At 39.2% G+C, this 24900-nt stretch overlaps 1 protein-coding gene across 5 annotated transcripts in view; it reads right to left on the bottom strand.

Moving 5' to 3' along the window:
• LOC127427257 (inactive ubiquitin carboxyl-terminal hydrolase 54-like) overlaps positions 1-24900 on the bottom strand; it is a 200622-nt gene that overhangs the window by 116219 nt on the left and 59503 nt on the right. For 4 of the 5 annotated variants that reach the window (XM_051674737.1, XM_051674739.1, XM_051674742.1 and 1 more), the window contains one exon: positions 13095-13830. In XM_051674737.1, coding sequence (XP_051530697.1) covers positions 13095-13241 — 147 coding nt within the window. In that variant the 5' untranslated portion in view covers positions 13242-13830. The remainder of the gene's footprint in view (positions 1-13094; positions 13831-24900) is intronic. The other variant, XM_051674738.1, reaches the window with a different exon arrangement.

Raw genomic sequence — 24900 nt, 5'->3', positions numbered from 1 at the left:
GCACACGGCCGCATTGTGGCTGTTTAGCCAGTTCCCGCCTCCTCCTTGCTCATCCTTATACTGTTACAAAGATGTTCCAGCCAGGAGCCTCAGAAGGGCTTCACACTTTGCGTGCACACTTTTAAATACAAGATAAACCTTGATAAAAGCAGATGAGCGCTGAGCCGTGGGAGCTGTGTTTTATATACCGTGTGTCAATAGATGATTATCTTGCTGAAATGACCATCTTGAATGGACTATGCTGGTTTCTGTTGGTTTGGTGCTAAGACCAGCTAACCATAGCAGGTTAAGCTCATCAACCATCATAGTTTTTGTACTGAAGATCATTGAGCAAAGTCCTGCTTGTTAATCTACTTAAGAAGCCTGGTGGGGCATCTCATGCTGAGGACTAGGTTTGCCACTGTTTAAGGGACTTTACTGGTGCAAAATTTTATATTGGGTAAAAGTGGAAACATTATGAATAAAACTTACCATATTTAATACAACAACAACAGCTCCTATATCAATAGCCAAACAAATATAATAGCTTTAAATAATGTATAGTAGCATAATGGAGAGTTTGCGACCCATGATAAATTAACCTAAATTAAAGCATTGAAAGTCAGATGTTCTTTACCGACGTATCAAAATTACACAGACAGCATAGCTCCCGCACTGACAGAAAGCATTACGTTTAATCTCAGAGAGAGCTAGGTCTACCTCAACAGTCCCTAATAAGGGTTAGATCACACAATATTTAGGGTATTATTTGGGCTATTGAGACAGATTGACAGACTGCGTGTAGCCTATCAAATTTTATTGTGTGCTTATGCGAAAAGGCCTTAAACAAGATAGAATGCTAATTGTATTTATAAATAAATAAATATAACATATCTAATTTAAATATTAACATCATAGTAGGCTTGTCAGTTTCATCTGAAAATGCATCGGTGTCTTCTCCTATAGATTGTACTTTACTGTTACTGTAGACTGCATAATCTGCGTATAGAGAGCTGCGGAACTGCAACTCTGTACATATCGTAAATGGGTTATTCCTACAATTCAGTGACATTCTGGCTTTGAAGCTTTTGAAAAATAAAACATACTTTTACAAGTTTCTTCATGTTTCATCATTATAGGGATATATTAAAGATTGTATTAGTCATACTGGTCAAGCTAAATTACTAAAAAGTTCAGATGTCCATCCAGTTAAATGGGCAGCATCAGGGTGGACAATAACAGGGAGGACATTCAGTGGATAAATTAGCCACTACATGGTTTGTGATTGATATCCAGGAAACATATTTACGATTTTATTTCTGTTAACATAAATACTGTATATTGAACTTTAAATTATATTAATTTCCCATATATCTTCTCATAACAGGGTGGACTTGTTATGCTTGACCACATATGACTAACACCACAAAATAAAGGAAAACATAAATAAAACAGCATTGTTATAAACTTAAAATAACTCAAAATAATTTTGCAGAATAAGTGATGTACACCTCCAGTGTGTGTGATGTAATTTCCTAACATACAGTATATTTTCAATGAAAGGTCATAGTATCATGACATAACAGGGTGCGCAATAAATCAAGGGACACACAAATAAACTTCACTATCAGTGTTAAAATGACAGATTTACCACAAATAAATACATGTAGTGAGAGAATGTAACACTAAACTCTTAACTGTATGTGGGGGAAAAATAGAAATCCAATGATTTAGCATTTATTTTTGTCAAAGATGCAGTTTTTGGGACATGAGAAAAAGGATTTCAATTATTTAACATTTAACTTTTAAGCCCACAGAAGTGTGTAATGTTATAAAAAGTCTTTATTCTTTTTTAACAAACCTATCAAAATTGTAATCGGGTGAAATTAAACAATATAAATACCACACACACTTGTAATGGGGACTTAAATGACACAGAATTGTTACAGGCGTTCCTGTGCGAGATGCTGCTTTACATTGAAAAACAGCTCGGACAGACGCATAAATGCGCTGAGTGTGAATGTCCCCAACTAAACTTAAAATGTAAAATGCTTTAATACAATGACCAGGAAGTAGAGAGAAAGGGAGAGAAAAGGCTTAACATGAAAATAGTGTATTTCTCCTTGAATTAGTGTCGTTGTTTTGGCAGTAAATAATGTTTATCATAAGGGAAATGTAAGAAAATCAAGTTGTGTTTTAACTACACCTGTACTACTGTACTTTTATTTTGAATTAATGCAGTAATGCAGTTTTTCTTACCTCTCACTCTCTCTCTTCCAGAATGAGCTCTGACATATGCAATAAAATGTAATGGCATGTCATGAATAGGTGTGTTTACTGGTGTTTTAAAATCCCAATTTTGGGAAACAATTCACAAGCACTCGAATGCTATATGATTTTGACAAAATTATCTTGCTTCTGACAGAAAACACGTGCTGATTGTTACTGATCGTTTCCCCAGCCCTTTCTGGGTCAAGTGTAGCATCCATGTAAAGCAACAGCCGATATCTCACAAAACTCATGCGAAAGGCGTTTGTGTTTCAGGTCAATTTCTCTCCATTTGTGAAACATTCTCAGCAGTTTGGGTGTGTGATGCTAAAATACAGGAAAAACGGCATTGCGTATGGATTTCATACGGAACGCAATTTTTTCTCTTAAAGGACAATTCCTACAGGATGTTTGGCATATTTTGTTAATTAATTTTACCTAATACTGCTTCAGCGTGAGGGTGACACTCTCTCTCTCCACTCACTGTCATAAATTCCCTCAGTCAATGATGGCGGCAATAACGGTTGTCAGGGGCAGGGAATGGCAGAATTCAAGTGATAATGCACAAATTACAACAAAGAATCTCCAGTTTCACAAAACAGCATCCAATACAGGGAAACTAATGACAGTAGATTATGGACTTCTGAAGCAGCAAAACAAGTGGGTATACCAAGGGTATATGCAAATATTGATCCTTAGAAGTCGTTATATGCAAACAACCCTGGGAAAAAAGTAAGATACAGCGTATACGTGCGTATGGCCCCAACTACACCACTGGATCTCATGTATAGGATCGCTATCGGGCAGATTATGACAAACCAGTGGCCGACACCAAAAACTCTGATAATCCAGAGTTTTGAAGGCAGCTTCTGAGATGGTTACCTACATCCTGGAATTTGTGATCGACAGTGATGACAATCCACTTGCATGCTGGAAAGCCAACGAGCCGCGTTATCCGCTGCTGGCAAATGTGGAAAAAAAATTTGTGCAATGAGCATTGCGTCTTAAAGAGTGTTCAGCACGGCAGGGAAGGTAGTGACCCACAAGAGTTTACGGCACAAGCCGAAATGGTGGACATGTTAGTCTTTCTGGCCCAAAATTTGTAGGGGCCTACTGTATTTGTTGTTCGGCATGTTCATTTTGTATATTGCCTATGTTTGCTGTTTGGCATGTTGGTTGAGGTTTGGCGAAAGTTTGAAATCAAGCTGCCTTGCTTTATTGTGTAGGCTATTGCACAACAAAAATTACCCCATAGCACCACCTAGCATCCAACCAGCGGAATAATAGTCCGTTTGAACGTGGATACCGCACCAGTGTGAACATTATGACATCGTAGCAAGTCTACTGGGGATCAGCACCTAAAACAAAACATACTGCAAGTTGGTGGTCTTTTCAACTTCTCAACCTCTGAAGTCCGTATAACCATAAAACTTGAAGTTATCAGTACCTCTTATCATCCTCTAATGTTTCTTGAAAATCAATTTATATAGGTCAATCTACTGTATATGTTTTTTTTTTTTTAAATGGGCAATGCTCATACCAATACCTAGAGAGCAGGGTGACCAATGGCCAATATCATTCCGATATTTATAGCGATAATGTCAAAATGGCAAACTACTGGGCATCTTCTGCCTGCAGTCAAGCTCTCTACCTCTTGTCTCAAGTTAGGTAAGTCAGCTGTGTGACAGGAACAGCTGGGCTATAATGGCCCACTGGGACTCTTCCATATGCAGCTTCTAGTTCCAACCCAGTCCATTAATCCCTACTGTAAACAAGCCTGTGCCTGCAGATGTTTGCATTGCCTCCAGCTCTTTGTATGCAGTCACTATGTGAACAGGAAATCATATCCCACCTGGCTCGTCACATTAAAGAAATACTTCAGCTTCATTACAGATATTTGTTCTGCTTCAGACAGAGATGGAATGCTAAATATAGATAGGCCTTACTACAAAAGCACAAATACAGGTAAACTGTGTGGATTTAGGTTTTGTTTTAATACAATGTTGTTAGCATTATTTTTTTAAACAGGTCATCACACCTTGAGACATACTAACAAAAAATACAGGGTGTTCAATAAAGCACCATACTATATGAGGTCTCTATACTATGTAAAATGTGCAAATAATCTGCATGCATGGAATCTGAGAATCAATTAAATGTTTATCATTGCTGCTATATACTGTGTCAAAGTATGTAAGTAAGTGCTTGATTCTGATTGGTCAATCAGCATTCTGGTCAGTATTATACTGGTTGCATAATTTTGTATAATTTTGGATAACTGTCTTGCAACTTCTCCACTGTGCTATAGTTTCAGCCTCTCCTATCTCATATATGACTGCTCTAATCACCCAGTTGAGTTTATATCGCGATAATGAGCATATGACTGTACATTATTCTTTCATCATTAAACTATTTACAAATGATTTGTCTTACTAAATAACGCTGTTTGATGGAAAAATCATTTTCTGCTTTGTACTTTGCATAGCCCAACTACCTTTTTACAGAAGTGATGATACAGTAAATAGATAAAAAAAGAAAAGAAAGACAAGCCACATTACCCTGTAAGGTTCAGTAAGAAAATAGATAGTGATTATGCTAATGAGGCTTTTTGAAGAGTAAAAGAAACCCCACCATTCCTCATTAGTTCCTTTCTTTTTTCTTCACCATTTATAATTTTTTGTCTAAAGGTATTTCTATCAGTAATAATTGCGTTCATTGATGGTGAGAGAGAAGACAGCTGAAAAATATCTTTTTAAGTGCCGCAATCACCATAAAACCTGGATTTGATCAAGCTGGCTGGTAGAAGAAATAAATTAATGAAGGAAGGGAAGCTGTGTGACCCAGGCCAGAGGGGAGACAAAGGTGGCCTGGTGTGGTCCTGGATAATTACCAGCAGCAGTCCTGGCTCAGCTTCAATCAAGGACATGGATTGTTTATTCAAATGAGCTCTGATAAGGCTTAATGTGGACAGCGGCTTATTGCTCTCCTCCTAATGAGAAAAATCAAATACTCTCAGAACAGGTGCTCAGCCTGACAAGCAGCACAGACAGCGCAGTGTAAAACAGCAATAATGGCAGATGAATAACGGGGAAAAAAACATAAAAAGGGGAAAAAATGCCATACTATTCTAACGGGGCAGGTGATGCAAGGCTTGTTAGACTAAACATATTTTCACTATAATTCTCCATCTATCCATTAAATATTAAAACAAATAGGCTGTCTACGAATTTAGAGGGAATTATTTCACAATTATTTACCTATTTGCAGTAGTTTACGTATTACTGAACACATTTTAAATGTGTAGTGCTTAATTTCTGCGCAACTTATGTCACAGTGTTTTCTCAAACTTTTTTCCAACTGCTGTTGGTCAGGCAAACAGATAGTCCCACCCCCAACTCACATCAATGGTTGACCCAATGTTGCCTGGTTGGGATGGTCAAACAAACAGCAATGCTTTGATAGTGTCACAGAACCACACTGTTTCCCCTTTTAGGAAAATAAATCTACAATTGTTTTCCTTATCTCTGTATAATAAACTTGGACAGAATAAAGTATTTCAACACTGAAAAATTACAAGCATCATCTTTAAAATAAGATCTAATTAGGCAAGAAAAATGAGATATGATTAGACACTTTATAAAAGTATGTGATTAGAAAATGTATAAATTATTTCAGTGAGGTTAAATCAGGATACAGTAAAATGCGCCCTGAGCTCTCCCAGCTCTTCCAGATTTCAGGGTAAAAAAAAGATCGTGCTAAATTAAGAGCCTTTTGAGTTACTTAAGACATCGTGGGATGAAGGGTGAAATTTAGGACTCAAGTTCCAGGCTTAAATTAAACTCCTAATCTCTGGAGGAGTCTCGGAAGGAGAGCCTTTCCAAACCACTATTAGAGAGAGCCTCAGAGGTCTCAGAGTGACCTGCCTTACATGACAGAAGACTTTATTACTCAGTCATCAAATACAGTCAAAACCTTGTGAGGATCAAAGAGGAAACACAGAAAAAAGTACAAATTGCTCCCCTAGAAGGTGCCATTGACACAGAACTCATTTAGCCAAGCCTCTTTCCTGCATTGTGCTCCAACCTCAGGATTAGAATAATAGCCCAATTTTATTTTTCATTCACAATTAATAAGTCTCTATTGTGGAATGAAGCCTGGACCTTTTGCTCCCACACACCTGGCTGGCCTGATCTGGCTAAAATTGAGTGCAGCCATCAATAAGCTTGTTTTGTCCTCAGATCAGACAGATTTGTTGGGCTGGACTTCTGGCTTTTGAACGAGGCACACAAAAGGGCCTGGGTTAAAGGGATAGTTCAACCAAACTTTCCACCGGTTTCACAAACACCCCAGATTGGTTTGTTACGTGTGTGAATGTTAATGAATTTCAAACACTCGTAAATGGGGCGCGCGTGCAGGTTAATTCACAATTATCATAATCCTCACCCATAAAAACGGCCTTCAAGGAAGGCATCAGATGTGCTAGGAAATGCAAATGGATATGCAGATCAGTAATGAAAGGGTTTTAAAATGAAGAAAATCACACAATTTTAACTAAGCAAACAAACTGGTGTGGTCACAAGGAAAGTAAGGAACTTATTGTCATCGCATGTTCTTTTGTCAATTGATTAGTCCAAGAGGTCAATAAAAATGGTTTGACGTGAAACTTTAGTGTAAAAAATTTTCAGTTCATGCCGGCAGGAGGAGGTCTACCACCATTAAACGTATCTGGTTCCATTGAGCACATCTCCGTCACCATTGGTGAAACTTATCAAGTAATACTTCCCTTGCAACTGAAAGAATCTTCAGCGAAATGAACAGAATGCCCGAAGAAGGACTCTGACCAAAATGCTGTAAGCTAATAATAAATATTTGCAAGCTATGCGGTGTGCGGGACTTTTTCTATTTATTTTTTATTTTTTTATTGTGTCTGCACCTGCACTATACGTAATGTACTGAATGCGATTTATTGATGACTACACTGGATAAGAAACCTAAATTATAGAGCTCATATTAAATGAAGAAACTGTCCAACAAGTCACGTTAGAGGGCATAATATTTTTTTTAACACAAACTGCATCTTTCCACAAACTTTTCAACCCATGCCAGGCACTTTTGCTGGAAAGATGATATAAAATGAATGAAGCAGAGTTGTGAATAAACTATAGGCTACTTCTATAAGCATCAAAGAAATTTAAGTATATGGTTTAAAAATAAAACAATAAAAAAAATAATTTCTAACTAATTTTATTTTTAGTTACTTTAACTCATTTAAAAAAAATGTCATTACTTATTTCATTTATCTTCCATAAAAATGTAGTCATGGCAGTTTACCTCAAAGAACACAAAGCCTTTGGACAGGGATGGACTGGCCATAGGGAGAACCGGGACTTTTCCCATTGGGCCGGCCGTGAAATGAGGCCGAACCACCGAACACCCCACAAGAATCACGCGAGAACCCGCTTTGCTGTTGCTACAACCAGAACACAACAGAGAACACAACACAACTGCACACAAACCAGAGAACCCACTTTACAAGATACGTCTAAAGATTTTGACCTCAATGATGTGACCATCCATATTTGTACCAACCCAAGTACTCTGAAATCAAACTGAGAGAGATGGAAGAAGCTGAAGCGAAAGGGTCTGGAATTACATTACATTAAAACAAATATCCAGGGACAGGTTATTTTAAAAGGGCTCTTAAAAATGTGAATTTTTTTCCTATCTGTTGCTATTGACAAGTGATCAGTCACATGATAGACAATCCCGGAACTGAGCGCCCATGAGCAATGATGGCAGCCTCCAGATCGCATAATTCCAGGGAACCTTGCGACTGCTGAGCAGACGCCATTGAAATTGAGGGAAATGCTAACGGATGTCCAGGTACTACACTAAGCAAAACATGTTTTCTTCCTTTGTGTACCAAAAAAGACAAAAATTCATATGGGCTTAGAGTTTTCATTTTTGGGTGAACTATCCCATTAACCCATTTACAATGGTTTACTTAGGAAACACGATTTCTTAGGAGTGATTATAAAGTATTCCTCAGGAGTGGCAAGAATAATTCTTTTACTTTTATGATCTGATCACTTTTTCTTCACCATTTTCTTTCTCTTTTTCCTGGTCTTCTGATTTCATTCACATGCTTGTTCTCTCTGTGTTGGGTATGTGTTAGGTAAACTAGAAATTTTGTGCAGTTAAAGGTAATAGATATTTATCCTATATATGAATTAACAACCTGTCATTTACTTTAATAAAGCAGTGCACTATTTTTCAAAAGGTGGTCAATGTAGACATGCACATGGAGCATTGTATTTCACAGTGTTTTTCAGCATTTCCTACCATTTGCATTGCATTTTTAAAACAGATCAAGTTCAAAGTAATTCAACTTTTCAAAGCATCTCAAGACCCCTGTATTCCATTCCATTCAGTTGCATTCCATCACGCTGTTTTTTAAACACAAGAGGTCAGGTTAACATGACCCTTAATCAGCCTAATTATACAAGACTTCCGTAAGAATGACTAATCGACTAGTTGTTAAGACAACCCACCAAGTAAACAACATGAAAATATGTAGTTTTGCACATCCCTAAAAGAAGAGCAGTCTGGCTTTTAGAGACATATACAACAATATGTTGGGTAGGTAACAGAGAGGGATGTTTAATTCATGAGCAGACAGACTATTTGGCCAGACAGATTGGTGTAAGTGAGGACACCCTACAAGGAAGACTCAGATAAAGCTCTGCTAAACTCAGACTGTCAGACACAAACAGTGCCATCAGATAGAGCAGCATGAAAAAGAGAGGAGAGAAATAGAGAGATGAAGAGATTGCCAAACAAAACATAACACTCTGCATGAACTCTGCAGCCAGCCCAATGCATTAAGCACTACTTTAACTGTGCACAAACATCTCTGGGAACAATCACATTTGTACTGAGTGGTTCACAACATCTGTAAAGTAAAACATAAGCTCTTCTTCAAAAATGAATGGTCCACTATGGAACTGATTTGGAATGCCCTATAACTGACTGATTTGGAACACTCTACTGTACATAGGTCACAACTATGTGCGTTACACAAATAGAGCGCATCATTGCCACACATTATTTCAACTGTCCTGAAATACTTTTATCATTTATTTTATTCAGTTGGGATTTTATAATGTACTTCATAAAAGATTTCTTAGCCATGAACCGCTATTAAACACGGTTAATTAAAAATCAGGTTGAATTAATGTGGACTGATGGCTTCATCAGATGTATACCGTATACCATCAATTAACAACCTCGGAACTCATGATACAGTATATCTGTCTTTAAAGTCTTTTAAGGTATTGTTAATAATCAGTTCCCCTATGGTAAACATTAATGGGATTTTTACTTGCAGAACCAGACTGACTTGACTCAGTAATTCCAAATGGTTTTAAAATTATGTTTTTTTTTGTTTGTTTGTTTTTTTTAGTAAAATAAGGTCTGTTGCTAACATTACTTGAAGAGACTTTCACGTTTTGCTATACAACATAAATTACACACAGTCGTACCTCAAATTTGAATTTCGAAGCCACTGGGCCATATTTTAAGAGTGCAAAGTGCAGCACTATGCTTTAAGTCATAAGCGCAAAGTCAATGGGCATGGCCATGAAGTTTTGGTATTTTCGTGAAAGTATGCGCTAAGTCTAGGCGCAAGTGGATTTGGCAAAATCCCACGTGCAACGTGCAAATGGGCTGGGTCAAGTACAATTTAATTCGGAGGTTCTTCTCCGGTTTTTGCAGCATCTGCGTTCTATTATATAGTCCATAACTCAAGCTCCAGCAATATAAAAAAAGACAGCACATTCATAAGAAGTTGGTGGAGCAAATAGACTGTATGTTGTGAATTAGTAGAATAGAAATTTGGACTTACATTCTTTTGTGCATTAACTGCATCAGGCATATTTCTATGACAGTGGCACACTAATTTTATACGCATGCAAAATGAGGTTCAAGATTTGGATGTAGGCTCTATAAAATTATAGAGAATGTAAGTATTATAAAAAATTTTACTCTACTGAGACACAAATCATGGCTAGTATTAACAATGATTGTATCGGCACTCACACTTCTACCGGTCAATTTTGAAAAATGTTATTCATTTATTGAAACACGAACAAATTAAACCAAATAATGAAATGAAAATATAATCAAAATAACAGTGGTAGGGGGCCCGGGTAGCTCAGTGGTAAAGACGCTGGCTACCACCCCTGGAGTTCGCCAGTTTGCTATCCCAGGGCGTGCTGAGTGACTCCAGCCAGATCTCCTAAGCACCAAATTGGCCCGGTTGTTAGGGAGGGTAGAGTCACATGGGGTAACCTCCTTGTGGTCACTATAACATGGTTCGTTCTCGGTGGGGCATGTGGTGAGTTGAGCATGGTTGCCGCGGTGGATGGCATGAAGCCTCCACACACGCTATGTCTCCGTGGCAACGCACTCAACAAGCCACGTGATAAGATGCGCGGGTTGATGGTCTCAGACGCAGAGGCAACTGGGATTTGTCCTCCGCCACCCGGACTGAGGCAAATCACTACGTGACCACGAGGACTTAAAAAGCACATTGGGAACTGGGCATTCCAAATTGGAAGAAAAAGGGGAAAAAAATAAAATAAAAAATAAATAACAGTAGTAAAAAAAAATCATACCAAATACAGGCATTTTACCCTCTCCAATTTTTTCCACCAGCCCCTTTAGCAGTGACTTAAAAATCATTCTACAACAACAGAAAAATACCAATACCAATTAGATCATAAAATATAAACATAATAATAATAATTGAAAAATAAACCATGACCTATAGATATTTCAACACAAATCTAATACATTTCTGTTTCGATTGTCAGGGACATAATTTGATGTTCCACAATATTTTCAGATTTTGGACATCTTTAAACCACCTGCTGGTGGAATCTCCAAACTGAAAATGTAGGAACTGGAATAAGACTTTGTGCTGAAAACAGACCTGCTTTTGAAACATCTTTATGCAGTGGCCTATTTCACAGGAAAATAGCAAATAGCGCTTTGTGCCACATTTACATACAATACACCCATAGTTTGTGTGCATACACCCACAGAAAGCGCAAAAACTCCCATCCACGGCCACTTTCGCTGGCACAAAATTGCACCAGTGCGCGGATAGTTTCTGCACTGAGCCTATTTTTGATGCACAGCTCACACTGAGCTCAGAGGCTCTGGGTGCAGCACAACACTAAAATAATCAGGAGATTATAAAAAAGACACAAAAACAATTCAAAATTATTCAAACCGAACCTATAGTACAATAAAAATGTATGTCTGCATGCAGGTAAACTCAATAAAATAACTTAATATGGAAATAATTAATAAACTGCCGGACCTTTTGCCATTCTGTGTATATAGGTGTACAGTATAGACACAACATTAACCAATCACAACCAAGTGTGCTGATAAAGATGAAGTGCACGTGACTGCCCTCTGTTGTCCTTGAAGCAGCAATAACCTCACCTTATTATCACCTTATTAAACAAAAAATTTGGCATAGGACCCCATAGATACTGTAACTTTATTTCCTGAACAAAGGCACTGCTGTTTCTCATGGAAGAGACACGGCCAATGTGAACGTCCAACGCGACAGCCCCGTTCACACCTCGCTCACACCATGCTACGGAGGATGTGTGAACCCGGCATTAGAATTAGCGCTCTCACGAAAATCAGATAAGACTCTGCGCATGGTTGTTGCGTGTAGCACTAAACTTTACGCGCTAGAAAAAATAGAGCTCACTGTGCTTTTTTAAAAACGTAGGTTTCTAATAAGTTGCTAAATTGGTACTACAATGGCTGTCGGATTTGTCAAGCACATCAACTCACATCCTTCTAGTAGCTATAGTCCTTATGTAACAACTTGTAAGCAATGTACGTTTTAAAACACAGCAGCTTCAGAATTCCCATTTGAGGTATGAATGTGTCAGAGAGCGAGAGCGAGACAAAGAGACTGAAGAGCATAGGAACAGTTCAAAGGATTTATTCACAATAAATAATAATAATCACTGTGCTGATGAAGTCCGAGGATCCCGGCACCGGCTGCAGTAGTGGGAAGGGATATCCGAGAAGTGTGCATGCCATGGCCGTGAAGTGTGTGTTCGTAGATGAGTGTGTGTGTTGTGGAAATCAGGAATAGATTCATGGAATCCTCCGTTGAAGCTTAGTGAGGTGCAGAACAACGGCCAGCAGAGTAGGGCAATCTTTCTCCCGACATGTGGGCAGAGACAAGGTATCCTCTGTTGAAGATCAGCTGACACGCAGCAAACTGGGAGGCAAACACATTCCCGACATGAGGGCAGAGACGGGCAACCAAATAGATACACGAGACAGGACCAGCTAGGCAGAGAGAGTGAGGTAAGTTACTTCATATCAAACAACAATCTAGCAAAGATACTGAGAACACGAAGGGCTAAAGAAGGGAGTGTGTTAGAGGAGAACCAGGTGCTGCTATGCACGCTAATTAGTGGCATGATCAGCATTCCCCTGGGAAAAATCAATGTTCCCATGGAAACACTGATCATGCATGCCGGCAGCGCCAGCGAGACATGAGGGAGAGAAAATAACAAAACATACAAAACAAACCGACAAACTCACTGGAGCCGTGACATGAATGTGTGCAACTTCTACTGTAGAAAAAACATGAAATTGAAAACTAATCATCTAAAAACCCCATTGACAATTCCTGAAGGAACCCATGGCAGGACAATGCTAATTCTCTTTCAGGTTTAACAACTACAAACTTTGGTAAATATAATACTCGCATAAAGTGAACATTCTTATTTAAACTAGAGTCCTACCTGTAGCGCGCTGTTTAGGAAGCAGCTGTTCTGACCCGGCTCGTTGCTCAGACCTTTGCTGGGAGCGATGGAGTTCATGGTGCGAGGGGTAAACATCCCCTGCAGCCCACTGCTGCCCGACGCAAAGTAGTTTCTCTTCCACGACATGAGTCCAACTCCACTCCTTCCTCCAATCACCACAAGAGCCACATCCTTCCCCAGCTAATCACGCTGGAGGAGGAGAGCATCTTGAACAAGGTGCAGATGTTTGTGTGTGTAAGAGAGAGTGAGTGTCTGTGCAAGGCTGGTCTCTTTGTTACTCCCATGAGAGAGAGGTGTGTGGATCTCGGGTGTGCGTTTGGTCAGTTAGGTTTCTTTCTCAAAAATAAAGACTAAGATAATCTAATAAAATATGTGCAAAACAAAAATATATATATAATTAAGGAATCAAAATAGTTTGGGTGTGAAGAGCACAGTGACGTCCTCTCTCGGCAGGGACGCGTGACTCACAAATATCTGGATGTCGAAACTAATCGGCTCCCCACACCTGAGAAGATGAAGTGGGGTCAAATGCAATGACTGGTCTGGGTGAAACCAGCTATGTGCCTATTGTAGTGTGTGCGAATGTGTTAGAGTGGGTGTTTGTCTGTAGCTGTGGTCCGAGACAATGTCCTATTGCAGCTGTGTCCACTTCCCTGCTGACTGCTCTTCACCTTGGAGTCACCTGACAATAATCTCTCCTCTCAGCCCATCTGCTCTGAAAAAAAAAAAAAAAATACAAACAAAAAAAACAATCAAACTTAGAAACTTTCCGTAAAGGTGAAGTGTGCGATTAAAAAAAAATTAAAAATGCTTCCTCATATCCCTGTTTAATGTGCAGAGACAACTATAAGCAAGAAATATGAAGGCTGATTTCCCCAAAAAGTGTAAACACTGTAGTTTAATGGCGTTATCAAAATATTGCTGTTGGTTTGAGCATCTCAACCTGTAGCAACATTGACTCAAGTAATGGTTGGGTTAGGACTATCTGTTTGTCTAATCAGTGGAAGACAGGGGGACTACTCGGAATCCTGTTTAACAACCGTTTGGTGATGGTAGTGGCGCAGAAATCAATAGTGAAGCAATATTAAAGATGAAGTGTCATTTTCAATGTTAAAATACTTTCTCCCATGGGCATTACAATGTATGGGAAAAATGGTGGGGAAAGTGCACAGATTTTCTGGCTGTGGCATCCCAAAATGATCACAGAGACCTAAGACTATTAATTAAGTTATGCACAGTTAATTTAACATGTGGTCTGTAGTATACAATTTACTCATTCCTCATTCCACCAAGTCAAAACTGAAATGTAAACAATAACATTAAAATTAGAAATGTCCAAAAATCATAAAAAACAACAACTTCAATAGCACTTTGCAATTTTTCAACATAAAACTAATTTCTCATTTCACAGTGACTTGAGGGAACAATCATTTTTGCTGACCAATTTTAGTGTTCAAATTAACTTGACATATTTAATTTGGTGACTAAATCCCTACATTTTTCACTGTCGGTCCAGGATTTTGTAAGTCAGTGGATAAATGCATAGATCATTGATTAAGCATTACACTGTCTAGCAGTGATGTTATTTGATAATTTGTTCTAACTCACACTAATATATCTTTTATTTAATACACCAATATTGCAGCTGTACGTCAGTAGACATATATCAGGAGTGGGGAAACATTGCCACAGCACACGACTGATAACAGCGAGTGCAGCAACCACTCAGTGAAACTTTATAAATAAATACAAAAATCCCAATGCCAGTTCACCTCTTATTGTAACATGGGGACAAAATAAACCATGGCAAAGAAGAGGTGGAATGTCTTTTCACTGCTCCCTCATGTAAATAATGTATAGCATACAGTCTACTTCAGAATAAACTAGAGGTCAACCGATAGTAAATTACAGATACCGATAACTAAGGTGGTATAAAAGGCTGATAACCGGTTAACTAGCCGCTTTAGCTAGCAGGAAAAAAGTTCAAAGTTGAAGGGACTCAGCTTGCATCACAGAGCTCTCTTACCAGGTTTGAGGCAGCAGCATGCTGAGCAAATGTCCTATTACCAGTACTACATAAATACATGCCCACGTTCACGTTAAAACACACTCTGTTCACATGGTCCACCCAGAGCCTGAGTGGGGCCCTGCAAAGTGCATGTGTGTGTCCTGTTCCCTTGAGGCAGAGGCATCGTGAGGGTATTCTGATGTGGAAGATGAGGCAAGAGTGTGACAGACCTGAGGCAGGTGTTAGCCCTACTATAGATCATGGAAATACATGTTTCCTGCTCTTCTTAAAGGGATAGTTCACCCAAAAATGAAAATTCTTATAACTCACCTTCATGTCTTTCCAAACCTGTATGTTTTTCATTCTTCCGTCAAACACAAAAGGAGATGTAGCTCCCAAGATGACATTCAGCATCATGAAACATTTTGACATGCCATATTTAAATATACACACATGTAAATAAGCGGTAGCTTATTTGCAATGGCAGCGGGACGATAATTAGTGAAAAATAATTTTAATTTCTGTCTTTTCCTCACACAATTATTATTTTTTTTTTTTTTTTTGTCATACTAAGACCTTTCACCTTTCACTTTAATAGCAGTGTGAATATTCTGCTAAACTTAACTGAAAAACTAAAGCTAAAAAAACTCCACAGAAGAGAGAAAACTACAGATGGCTGTATAGACATGAGGGTAAATACGTTTTAATTTTTGGGATGGACTATCCCTTTAATGAAGGTCAGCTTTCCATGAGAATGAGAGTGTGTACCTAGGCATGATATGCTGTTACATATGAACACGCATGTATGTCTTGTTTTGCAAAAAACAGGTGAGAACACTCTTTCACAGTGGGCAGCACTGCTGATGAAGAAGTTATTCATGGATGGGGTCACATGCCCTGAGAAGCACAGGCTCTGGGTGCAATAGTGAGTCACACGCTGATATGACAACAACACAGTCCACCCCAAGTGCTGTGCCGGTCAATGCCCTGGCTGATACTGTCATACACCGGCTGGCACTGTAGAACCATTGCACCAAAGGGTTTATGCATTTACATAATGCACTGCAAAGCACAGCAAAACAGAGCCAACAATTATGGAAAGAGGGACATAGAGAGAAAGAGAGAGAGTATGAACTAATGAGAGAGAGTGAGGAGAGGACCTCTCTGATTATACGAAAGAGCTCAGCCCAGTCCTGCACCTAATATCTCAGCAGACTAGGGTTGTGCAAAGCTTCATATTTTCAACACTGACTAGTCGGTGAGTAGCCTGAATGGCTAGTTGACTAATGGTTCTTAAGAAAGCCCTGTACATTTATGTTAGTTTTGGGTTCACCTGAGCCAGATTAGACACATTTCTTAGGGAGGCATTTACAGTACATAATACGCAACGTTGTGTTCAAAAGCACCTAGATGGAGCACAAGGAATGCACAGAAGGAAGGGGTCTCAAGATGCGGTTTTAAAAATTTAGAGTATTTTTAACTAAAGCGTTCCTTTAATGCTGAATTCAATGTGATTAGTTATATTTTTAACATTTAAATAATTAAAATAAAATACATTTCATATATATATATTTCATATATATATAATTATTATGTGTAATGATTATCCTGACGACCACCAGAGGTCACCACATTGTTTCCATGCCTTTAGTTGGCTTATGGGTTTTGTAGTTTTTTTTTTCATTGTTTTTGTTCATTGGTCCTTGTGTTCATTAGTGTCAGGTTTCCCTTGTTTAATCATTAGTTCTCCGTGTATTTAGTCCCTATGTTCCCCAGTATTCATTGTCAGTTGTTGTCCTTCGTAGGCTGTAGTGTTTGTTTTCCAGTTTTTCAGTCCTTTATTTCATTCGTTTTTGCAAACAAACAGTGGTCCCTGTGGTCTGAACCTCATTGGTCCCAGCTCCAGTTGTCACGTGGTCTGAACCTTGGTGATTCCTGCTCCGGTGGTCACGGTGGTCTCAACCTCATTTGTCCCAGCTATGGTGGTCCTGGTGGTCTCAACCTCTGTGGTCCCCACCTCAGTGGTCCAGCTGACCATGCACTCTACATCACCAGTTACTCTTATCAAGCTCTCAGCGCCCACGCCTGCCACAGACCACGAGCCAGCGTCCACGCCTCCAGCGCCTCCGCCCTCTGGGTCTCCAGCGGCGCAGCCCCTTGAGTCCCCTAGTGCCTTGAATATTGAGTCCCTTAGTGCCTTGACTTTTCAGTCCCCAGATAGCCTGTCCTCTGAGCATTCTGAGTCTGCCTTGACCACTGCGTCCCCAGCTGCCTTGAAAAACTGCATCCCCAACTGCCTTGAAAAACTGCGTCCCCAACTGCCTTGACCACGCTCCACTGGTCCTCAAGTCTCTGCCTCCAGCGGCCCCGCCTCCTGACTCTCCCAGTGCCTTGCTCTCCAGTGCCTTGCTCTCTGAGCCATCTGAGTCTCCTGACAGCCTGCTGGTCCCACCCTGGTCTCCTGACTGTCTATCATCATCTGGCCACCCACCTTGTCCATCTGATCCCCCGTGGTGTCCTGCAGCCTCATCCTCTGAGTCTCTGCCTCCTGCGGCCTCGTCCTCCAAGTCTCCTCTGCCTGCGGCCACAAAGCCCTCTGAGCCAACACCTGATCCCCTGTGGTCTCCAGCGGCCTCTCCTGATCCCCCGTGGTCTCCAGATCCACATTTTATGTTTGTTGTTGCTTTGGAGCATCATATGCCACTTCTTAAATGGGGAGTTCTATAATGATTCCCTGTCACATAGAGTTCGCTGAAATGATAACAGGAGTACCGTGTGAGCACAAAAAATTGTAAAAGAGTGATTTAGGATGCGATTCATGGAGTAACTTTACCATGTTAAAGTGTTTGTTTATTTATCTCCTCAAGGCTTTCTGTAGAACATGTATATCCATATGCAGCTTTCAGTGAGTAATGAAATTATGTATAAAAATAGACTGTTTTGCCTCCGCTTTCTGATTTAATTTTAGTAAAGGAGAAAAATGCAGGAAAAACGCTTGGTGCTATGGAGTGCAATCGCAGTTGAAAATTTTCAGATCAGCTTGTCAGTTCTTCATAAAAGAAAAGCTTCAGTAAAAGAAGAAGCTCATTGGTCACTTGAAGCTTGAATCTTAACCTGTAATTCTGTGTCTAGCTGTTGTATTTCGGTATGTACTGAAAGCTTCTGTTCAGATGCCAAATTCCTTGTGTTTGTGAGCAGACCAGGGCAAAAACCTTCTGATATCTGATGGTACCAGATGGTAATACCATGGTACTTTGGTATACAACTACCATATTTGTACCATTTTGTGTTTACATGGTTCTTCAAAGTACTTCAAAGAATACCATGGTACTATCATGGTACTTTGATATCTGGTTACATATTTAGTTACTTTTGTATTTACATGGTGCCTTAAGGCAATTAAAAGAATACCATACATGAAACAATACCATGATTAACACATTCACATTCAATTGTATTTACATGGTGTTTCAAAGTACTTAAAATAATATCATGGTATTACCCTGAACTTTGATATATGGTTAACATATTCATATACTGTTATTTGCATGGTGCTCTCAGATAATGGAACATAAAAAAAAAAAAAACATGGTAATGCCATGGTACTTTTTTTATGTGTTTTTGTGTAGGCTACTAAACGTTTAGATACTCTTTTGGTCTCCTTGTTCTCCTTGTTGCAGACTTGTGTTGTAACATTGGGGAAGTTGTTATTGTATGCCAATTTACAGTCACAAATTTGGCATGTTGATTAAAAGTTTAATCCAAAGTAAAATACCGGTAGACTATACAGGTCTGGAAAGCAGACCTGATGAAGGGCTTGTGTGATTGCTTCGTACAGATGAACAAATGGAGTGGATTTACAGATGCTGACGGACTACAAAAGACTCAGAGTCAGGTTGATGATTGTTGAGATGCAGTCATTTTATAATCCTTTTGTAAACTGTAGTTAGTGCTGTTAGGTTTCTGAAATATGTTGTTCAGAGGTCGAGGAAATAAACACAGTCAGAAAATATCAAACGGTTTCCCCGAAAGGAACTGACTCCAGCTCTGGAGTCGATTCCAACATTTCGAGTCGATTCTCAATTCCCGACGCCACGAAATCGAGGATTCGATTCTTTTTGGAATCTACCCGACACCAATCACAAGCCGTTATCAATCAGACCAGTAGGGCTGGGTATCGCCAGCCACCTCACGATACAATACGTATTGCGATACACGTCACGATTCGATATATATTGCGATATATCACAATAACATGATTAGATTTCAATTTCGCTTTTAATTAAATTATTTTGGGAATATTTCAGTTATAATGTCCATTTTGCTTACATACAGTGTGGCAGAAATGATCTTTCAGCTAATGCTGTTATTCATTATACAGGGGACCTTATGGACATATCAAATTTTACAAATTGTATCATTAGTTTTTCATCATTTTGGTGACATTTTACCTTTATTTTTTTAAATATAGTTCATGCATTACATCAATAAATATGATGTATTGAAATATCATATATTATATTGCATATATATAGTATATTGTTACATGTTTGTTGTTTACATGCCTAATTTGTACTATTTGCAAGTATTTACTTGGATATGTAGAACAAGTGCTAAAACGATACCATCTCTTTAAGACCTGTGGCAGGTATTTTGACAGTAGTGTTTGTTTTTGATTGAATGCTTCTTTACAGCATGTGTTGCAGATAGAAAGAAAGAGCGATCTTGGCATTTTAAGAATTGACACTGGGATCGTACAAATGAAGATTTAAAGTAGAAAATCAATATTTTTCCCGGCCCTAGATCTAAACTCGTGAGTGAGGTCCAGCATGTCTGTGAGAGAAACCCTGAATGCTGCAGGATCAGTTTCAGTCTCTTTCGTGCCTCATAGAAGCATCTGTGACTGCACTGAAAATATCATAATATATCATGATACATGGATCTAAGTATCGATACAATATTGTGAGAAAAAGTATTGCGATGTATCGATATTTGATTATATCGACACACCCCTACAGGCCAGGTCAGGATGAACTGTGGGAAGTAATCGCCTCCTGGCTAGCGTTTTAGTAAACACGTTACGTAACACTCTGATGTACCCTGCCTCCAGAACTTGCACTTTTGCTGGCCACCAATTCCCCCCAACACACACACACCTCCCTAAATCCCCTTTTAATTCCATTAAATGGCGCAGTTCCAGTGCCACAATGCCAGAATTTGCAGCTGTGGAGATACCTTGGCAACCACACAGAGGGCACTGGGATTCTAAAAGAGCAAAGGGCAAGTTAGAAAGAGAGGCAGAGAGAAAAGAGCGTGCATGTATAACCTATTATAATATCTTCACCTCTCCTGAGCCTTATTATTTAGGTAACATATCCCCTATGTCCTAGCCCCTATGATTGTACTTTTCCCATTTCACAGAGCAAACAGGACTTTTATATACAGGGTGAAAAAATTATCAGCTTTTATTACTATACAGCAGCAATTTCCAGGCAGAGAAAAGCAGGAAAAATAGAGAGAGACAACCTCAAGGTGAAGTAACTAAAAAGGTACTGAACCATTTATTTGCATGCATTTTCTGCGTTTTTTATGCGATTCATTAAAGAAATTAGGCAAATCAGTTAATGGTGCAAATGAGCCCAAAGAATCTATGGACTCGCATGGCGTGATTTTTCAATCTTGCAGGTCAGTTCTGTGTGGTAGGTTGTGTAAGATGCAGCAGACTATAATTGTGATCTGGCATATTTTACTGGGACTATACAGCATCATTCCACCACTGTGATCCAGGCACCTAAAATGCTGAAAAAGAGCTTGACTTCACTGCATTTCATGATATTTGCCCAGTTATTTTGCTCTTCTATATCTTTTTGTCTCTAGAAAATTTAAACAAATATCTCTTTTAAACATTGCCTGCTTTCCACGGGTGGTAATTTGTGCAACATTAATAGCGTTGAGTTTTGTGAATAATGGCGCAATCTGTAATAAGCCTAATTTACACAGAAACGTGTTTGCACTGAAAAGAATGACAATTATTTATTTGATTTAAATATTCATGGCGCGGTACTATTTAAGTGCATTTAGCACCTGGTTAAATTTGATAGTGGTTTGTGAATAAGAGGCAGGTGCTTGTGCTGAAATACCTCAAAAGTAGCACAACTGATTAGTGAATTCGCCCCCTCAGTGTTACTGATTGATAATTCCTGGAAGGTCTTTAATTGGTCTCTTTCATTTGAACTGTAAAAGGGTTTAGCATGAAAAAACTTGAATACGTACAAAGAAAGTACAGCAACTACAAAGTGCAAAGAACACACACACATTAATTGGAGCCAGACAGAAAGCATCTGCTGGGGAAGAGTGAGGTAGACTCTTTGTCAGGATGATACAATGTAGGAGTGCAGCACTGCAGACTCTTACAAAGCCACAGCTATTAACAGAGCCTTTTATAGTACTGGCACTGGAGACCTGACTCACTCAACCATGAATGCTCTTAGGAGCCCTCAGAAGCCCTAAAAATCACCCTACCATTTACACTGTCAGACCAGTCACTGCCTTAAACCATCACCTCTGACAGAATTACACAACTTTTACCAATGTACAGACAAACCAATTCAGAAGGATTTTCTAATTTCGTGAGGCTTTTTTGTGAATTTTGTGTTTTTTAATTAGGGGTTTGCTAAATTACATATTTTCAAAATCAAATAGTTGGTGGATTGCCTGAATGACTAGTCAACTAACTGATCTTTAGGATGCTCTGTATAATTAGGCTGGTTTCATAGCCTCCTGAGACTAATTTGATGTTTCTTAGGGCATTTTCTTAAGACTCATTCTTGAGACACGTGCATGACACATTTGCAATGTATTGAATTTTAAACAAAAGTTAGTTCTGGTCCTTGAATCTGATTGTACAAGACACATTCCATGAGTTCTGATATCTCAGAACATCAGCATTCAGACGCTTCACTGTTCACGTATCACTCAGCTTGTGTTCGAGGTGTTCTCCACTAAAGTGTAAGAGCAGCACAGATGTGCAAAAGAGCTAGATCTGTGTCTTTTCATTTTTCCTTGTGATATTAAAGCTTTTAGCCAGCAGGTGGCGACAAAAGACCATTTTTATGTGTTATGAGCCAGTTAAGTTTGATGTGCACATTATTCAGCAAATGGTTTCTTTTAAATCATCATCGTCTCTCACTCCATGATCGCTTGGATTACTACTACACTACTATAGCTGGGAAATACAGTTAAACTAACAGCTTCAGCATAAAGGCTTATTGCAGCTGAGAGACAACAGACAGAGTAATCAAAAACATACTCCAGGCGCTTACCTTTTATCTGGAGTTTCTACGTTGTGAGGATATATAAATATTCAACATAGTAGAGGAAAGAACGGTTTCTATAGTGAATGACTCTTGAACCAGCTATGCGAAATAATCAGGGGGGTGGCTGTTTTTACACAGAGAAAATAAGATGAATTCTTATTATTTTCAGCAAGCTGAATAACACTACACTACTGTTTGGGACGGGAGTTACGACAGACGCAGGTAGTCGCACAATCTTAATCTCTCTCTATCTCTCTCTCTCTCTCTCAAACACACACACATATCTTTGTTTCTCCAGTATCTTGTTAGAAACAGCCCAAGCCGTCGTTACTAATTCTGAAGTGGCATTTCTGAATTAGTAACAGAGGCTTATCTGCATCTTTTGAACTATCAACGGAAGATCCTGATCCATGGTGTAAGAAAGTATTTCCATGCTCAAATGCATTTTTTTGTGACAGTCCTTAGATTTTCCTCAGTTTTTTTATTTACTTGTTCTTTGTTGTATAAAAGCGATATCATCCTAAATCAGCACGGCCTGCGGTCTCATGCCTGCGGCCAAATCACAGCCGTGCTGATGTAGGGCCATCAGCACTCTTGCTTGTGTGATATTGCTTTAGTGACATATGCATCACAGTGTTCAAAAATCTTATCCCTAGGTACTTGGCAAGTACCAATCCCAACATTTAATACAGTATGTTGAGCTGTTGTGTGGATTGCAGACCATTAAGACAATGAAACAGCAAGAGTATTAACATGCACACAATACACTGATAACTAACAAAAATCAGCTTATTCAAAAATTGACAAAGCAAGAAAATCATGTTTACATGAGATTTTAAATTTTCAGATTATTTTCTGCTTTTGACATAAAAACATAAACAAGCATGCGCACAACACAAGCCGTTAAGAATGCCAGTAAAGACGTTTACATGCAGAGCAAAATCGTGAAATTGGGCAAAAACCTTGTGATGTGCGCTGACTCTAGTGCCGATCAGTTTTTGCTTTAACCATTTATGAAAGCCGTTTAAGGTGTTTAAATGACCACACACATTGTTGGCTTATTATGCATAATAATCTTTCAACTAATTTTCAGTGAACAAAAAGACATTTTCAATGTTTTGACGGACAGTACTTCTATCCCTCACAGTCTTTAATTAAATTTGCCATCTATGTTGACTAACGTCTAATCAGCCTGTCAAAACTGGCAAACAGGCATAAAAATAGGAGAATATGACTCCATAAGTTGTTTAGATAAAGAGAAATAAAAACCTTAGGAGAACCAGAATAAGCCAGCAAAGCCCACCCCACTCTGTCTAAAAGATCAACCCATTTCGTAATGCCACGAGGAAACGTAATTCACAGCGTCTCTACATGTAGCTTTGAAATGATCTGCTAAATGGTCAATGCTTCATGCCTTTCATTTCACAAAGAAAATGGAAGCCCATTCCGCATCCGAGCCTTGACTAAACAAAATGGGAAAAGAGCACAAGTCATCAGCTCAGGCATGAGGAATAATTTCTTCTCGTTACTGTTACCTATAGTGCTAGCAACCAGGACAAACTCAGGTAAAGGGAATAGGTGTAATCAGTTGAAACTAAATGAAACGCTGAAGCATTTCCTGAGTCTTGTATCCGAAAACAGTGTTTCTGACATAGCCTGGTGCCTGCAGAGAGACTGACATCTGTCTGCATGTAGCCGCTCATGTCACCTCACACCCCTCTTTGCCTCCCGCTGATAGGGCTTGCATGACTGCAGCTCTTCCTCTCCATGCCTCCAGTCACAGCAGGAAAGAAATGGCGTGGAACTGTCAGGCTGCATCCAGCACAACGGTATCTGAGAACGTGTCTAAAGGAACACAGACAGGCTGCAAAATGAGACACTGGAAGAGACTGCTGGAAGCTGCAAACATTCTCTGCTCTTCACAAGCGGGACTCTCCTCTCCTACACTTGTAAAACCTGGGCCAGCATAAGAGCCACCAGCACTGAGGAGTTTAGGAGCCAGTCAAGCTGCTTCATTTCAAGGGACCTTTTAAAGGATTTGTTGTCATTCAATTCAATTTTGCCAAAGTAGAGTGTGCTTCAGGGAATATACACACATGCCGAGAGCAAGCTCTTGCAATAGGCCATGCCTTCAAAACTCATAATTTTCTCTCTCTCTCATTCTCCCCTTAACAAAAGCTATGATCCTGAACCAAGTGAGCTGTTTTGCTGCCTACAGTCAACAAAGATAGCTGCCTTATAAGCATCTAAGGGTTATGGAACCTTGTAAGTGAACGATTTGGAACGCTCTACAAAGGCAGTAACTCAGTACCACACAAATAGTGCTCTGCCCTGGAGACTCGAATAGCCACTGATTTCAACTGAGTTTGAAGTTTGCATGTTGCCAATGGTGCAGTCCTCTAATAAGCAAAAAACTACATGGCACACAAAAGTTTGGGTAAAAGAATCAATTTTATGGTAA

Source organism: Myxocyprinus asiaticus, chromosome 36 (genome assembly GCF_019703515.2).
Source record: "Myxocyprinus asiaticus isolate MX2 ecotype Aquarium Trade chromosome 36, UBuf_Myxa_2, whole genome shotgun sequence".
In the NCBI taxonomy this organism is placed as follows: Eukaryota; Metazoa; Chordata; class Actinopteri; order Cypriniformes; family Catostomidae; genus Myxocyprinus; species Myxocyprinus asiaticus.
The sequence above is the reverse complement of the archived record's forward strand: the minus strand, read 5'-3'. Positions and strand labels throughout refer to the sequence as shown.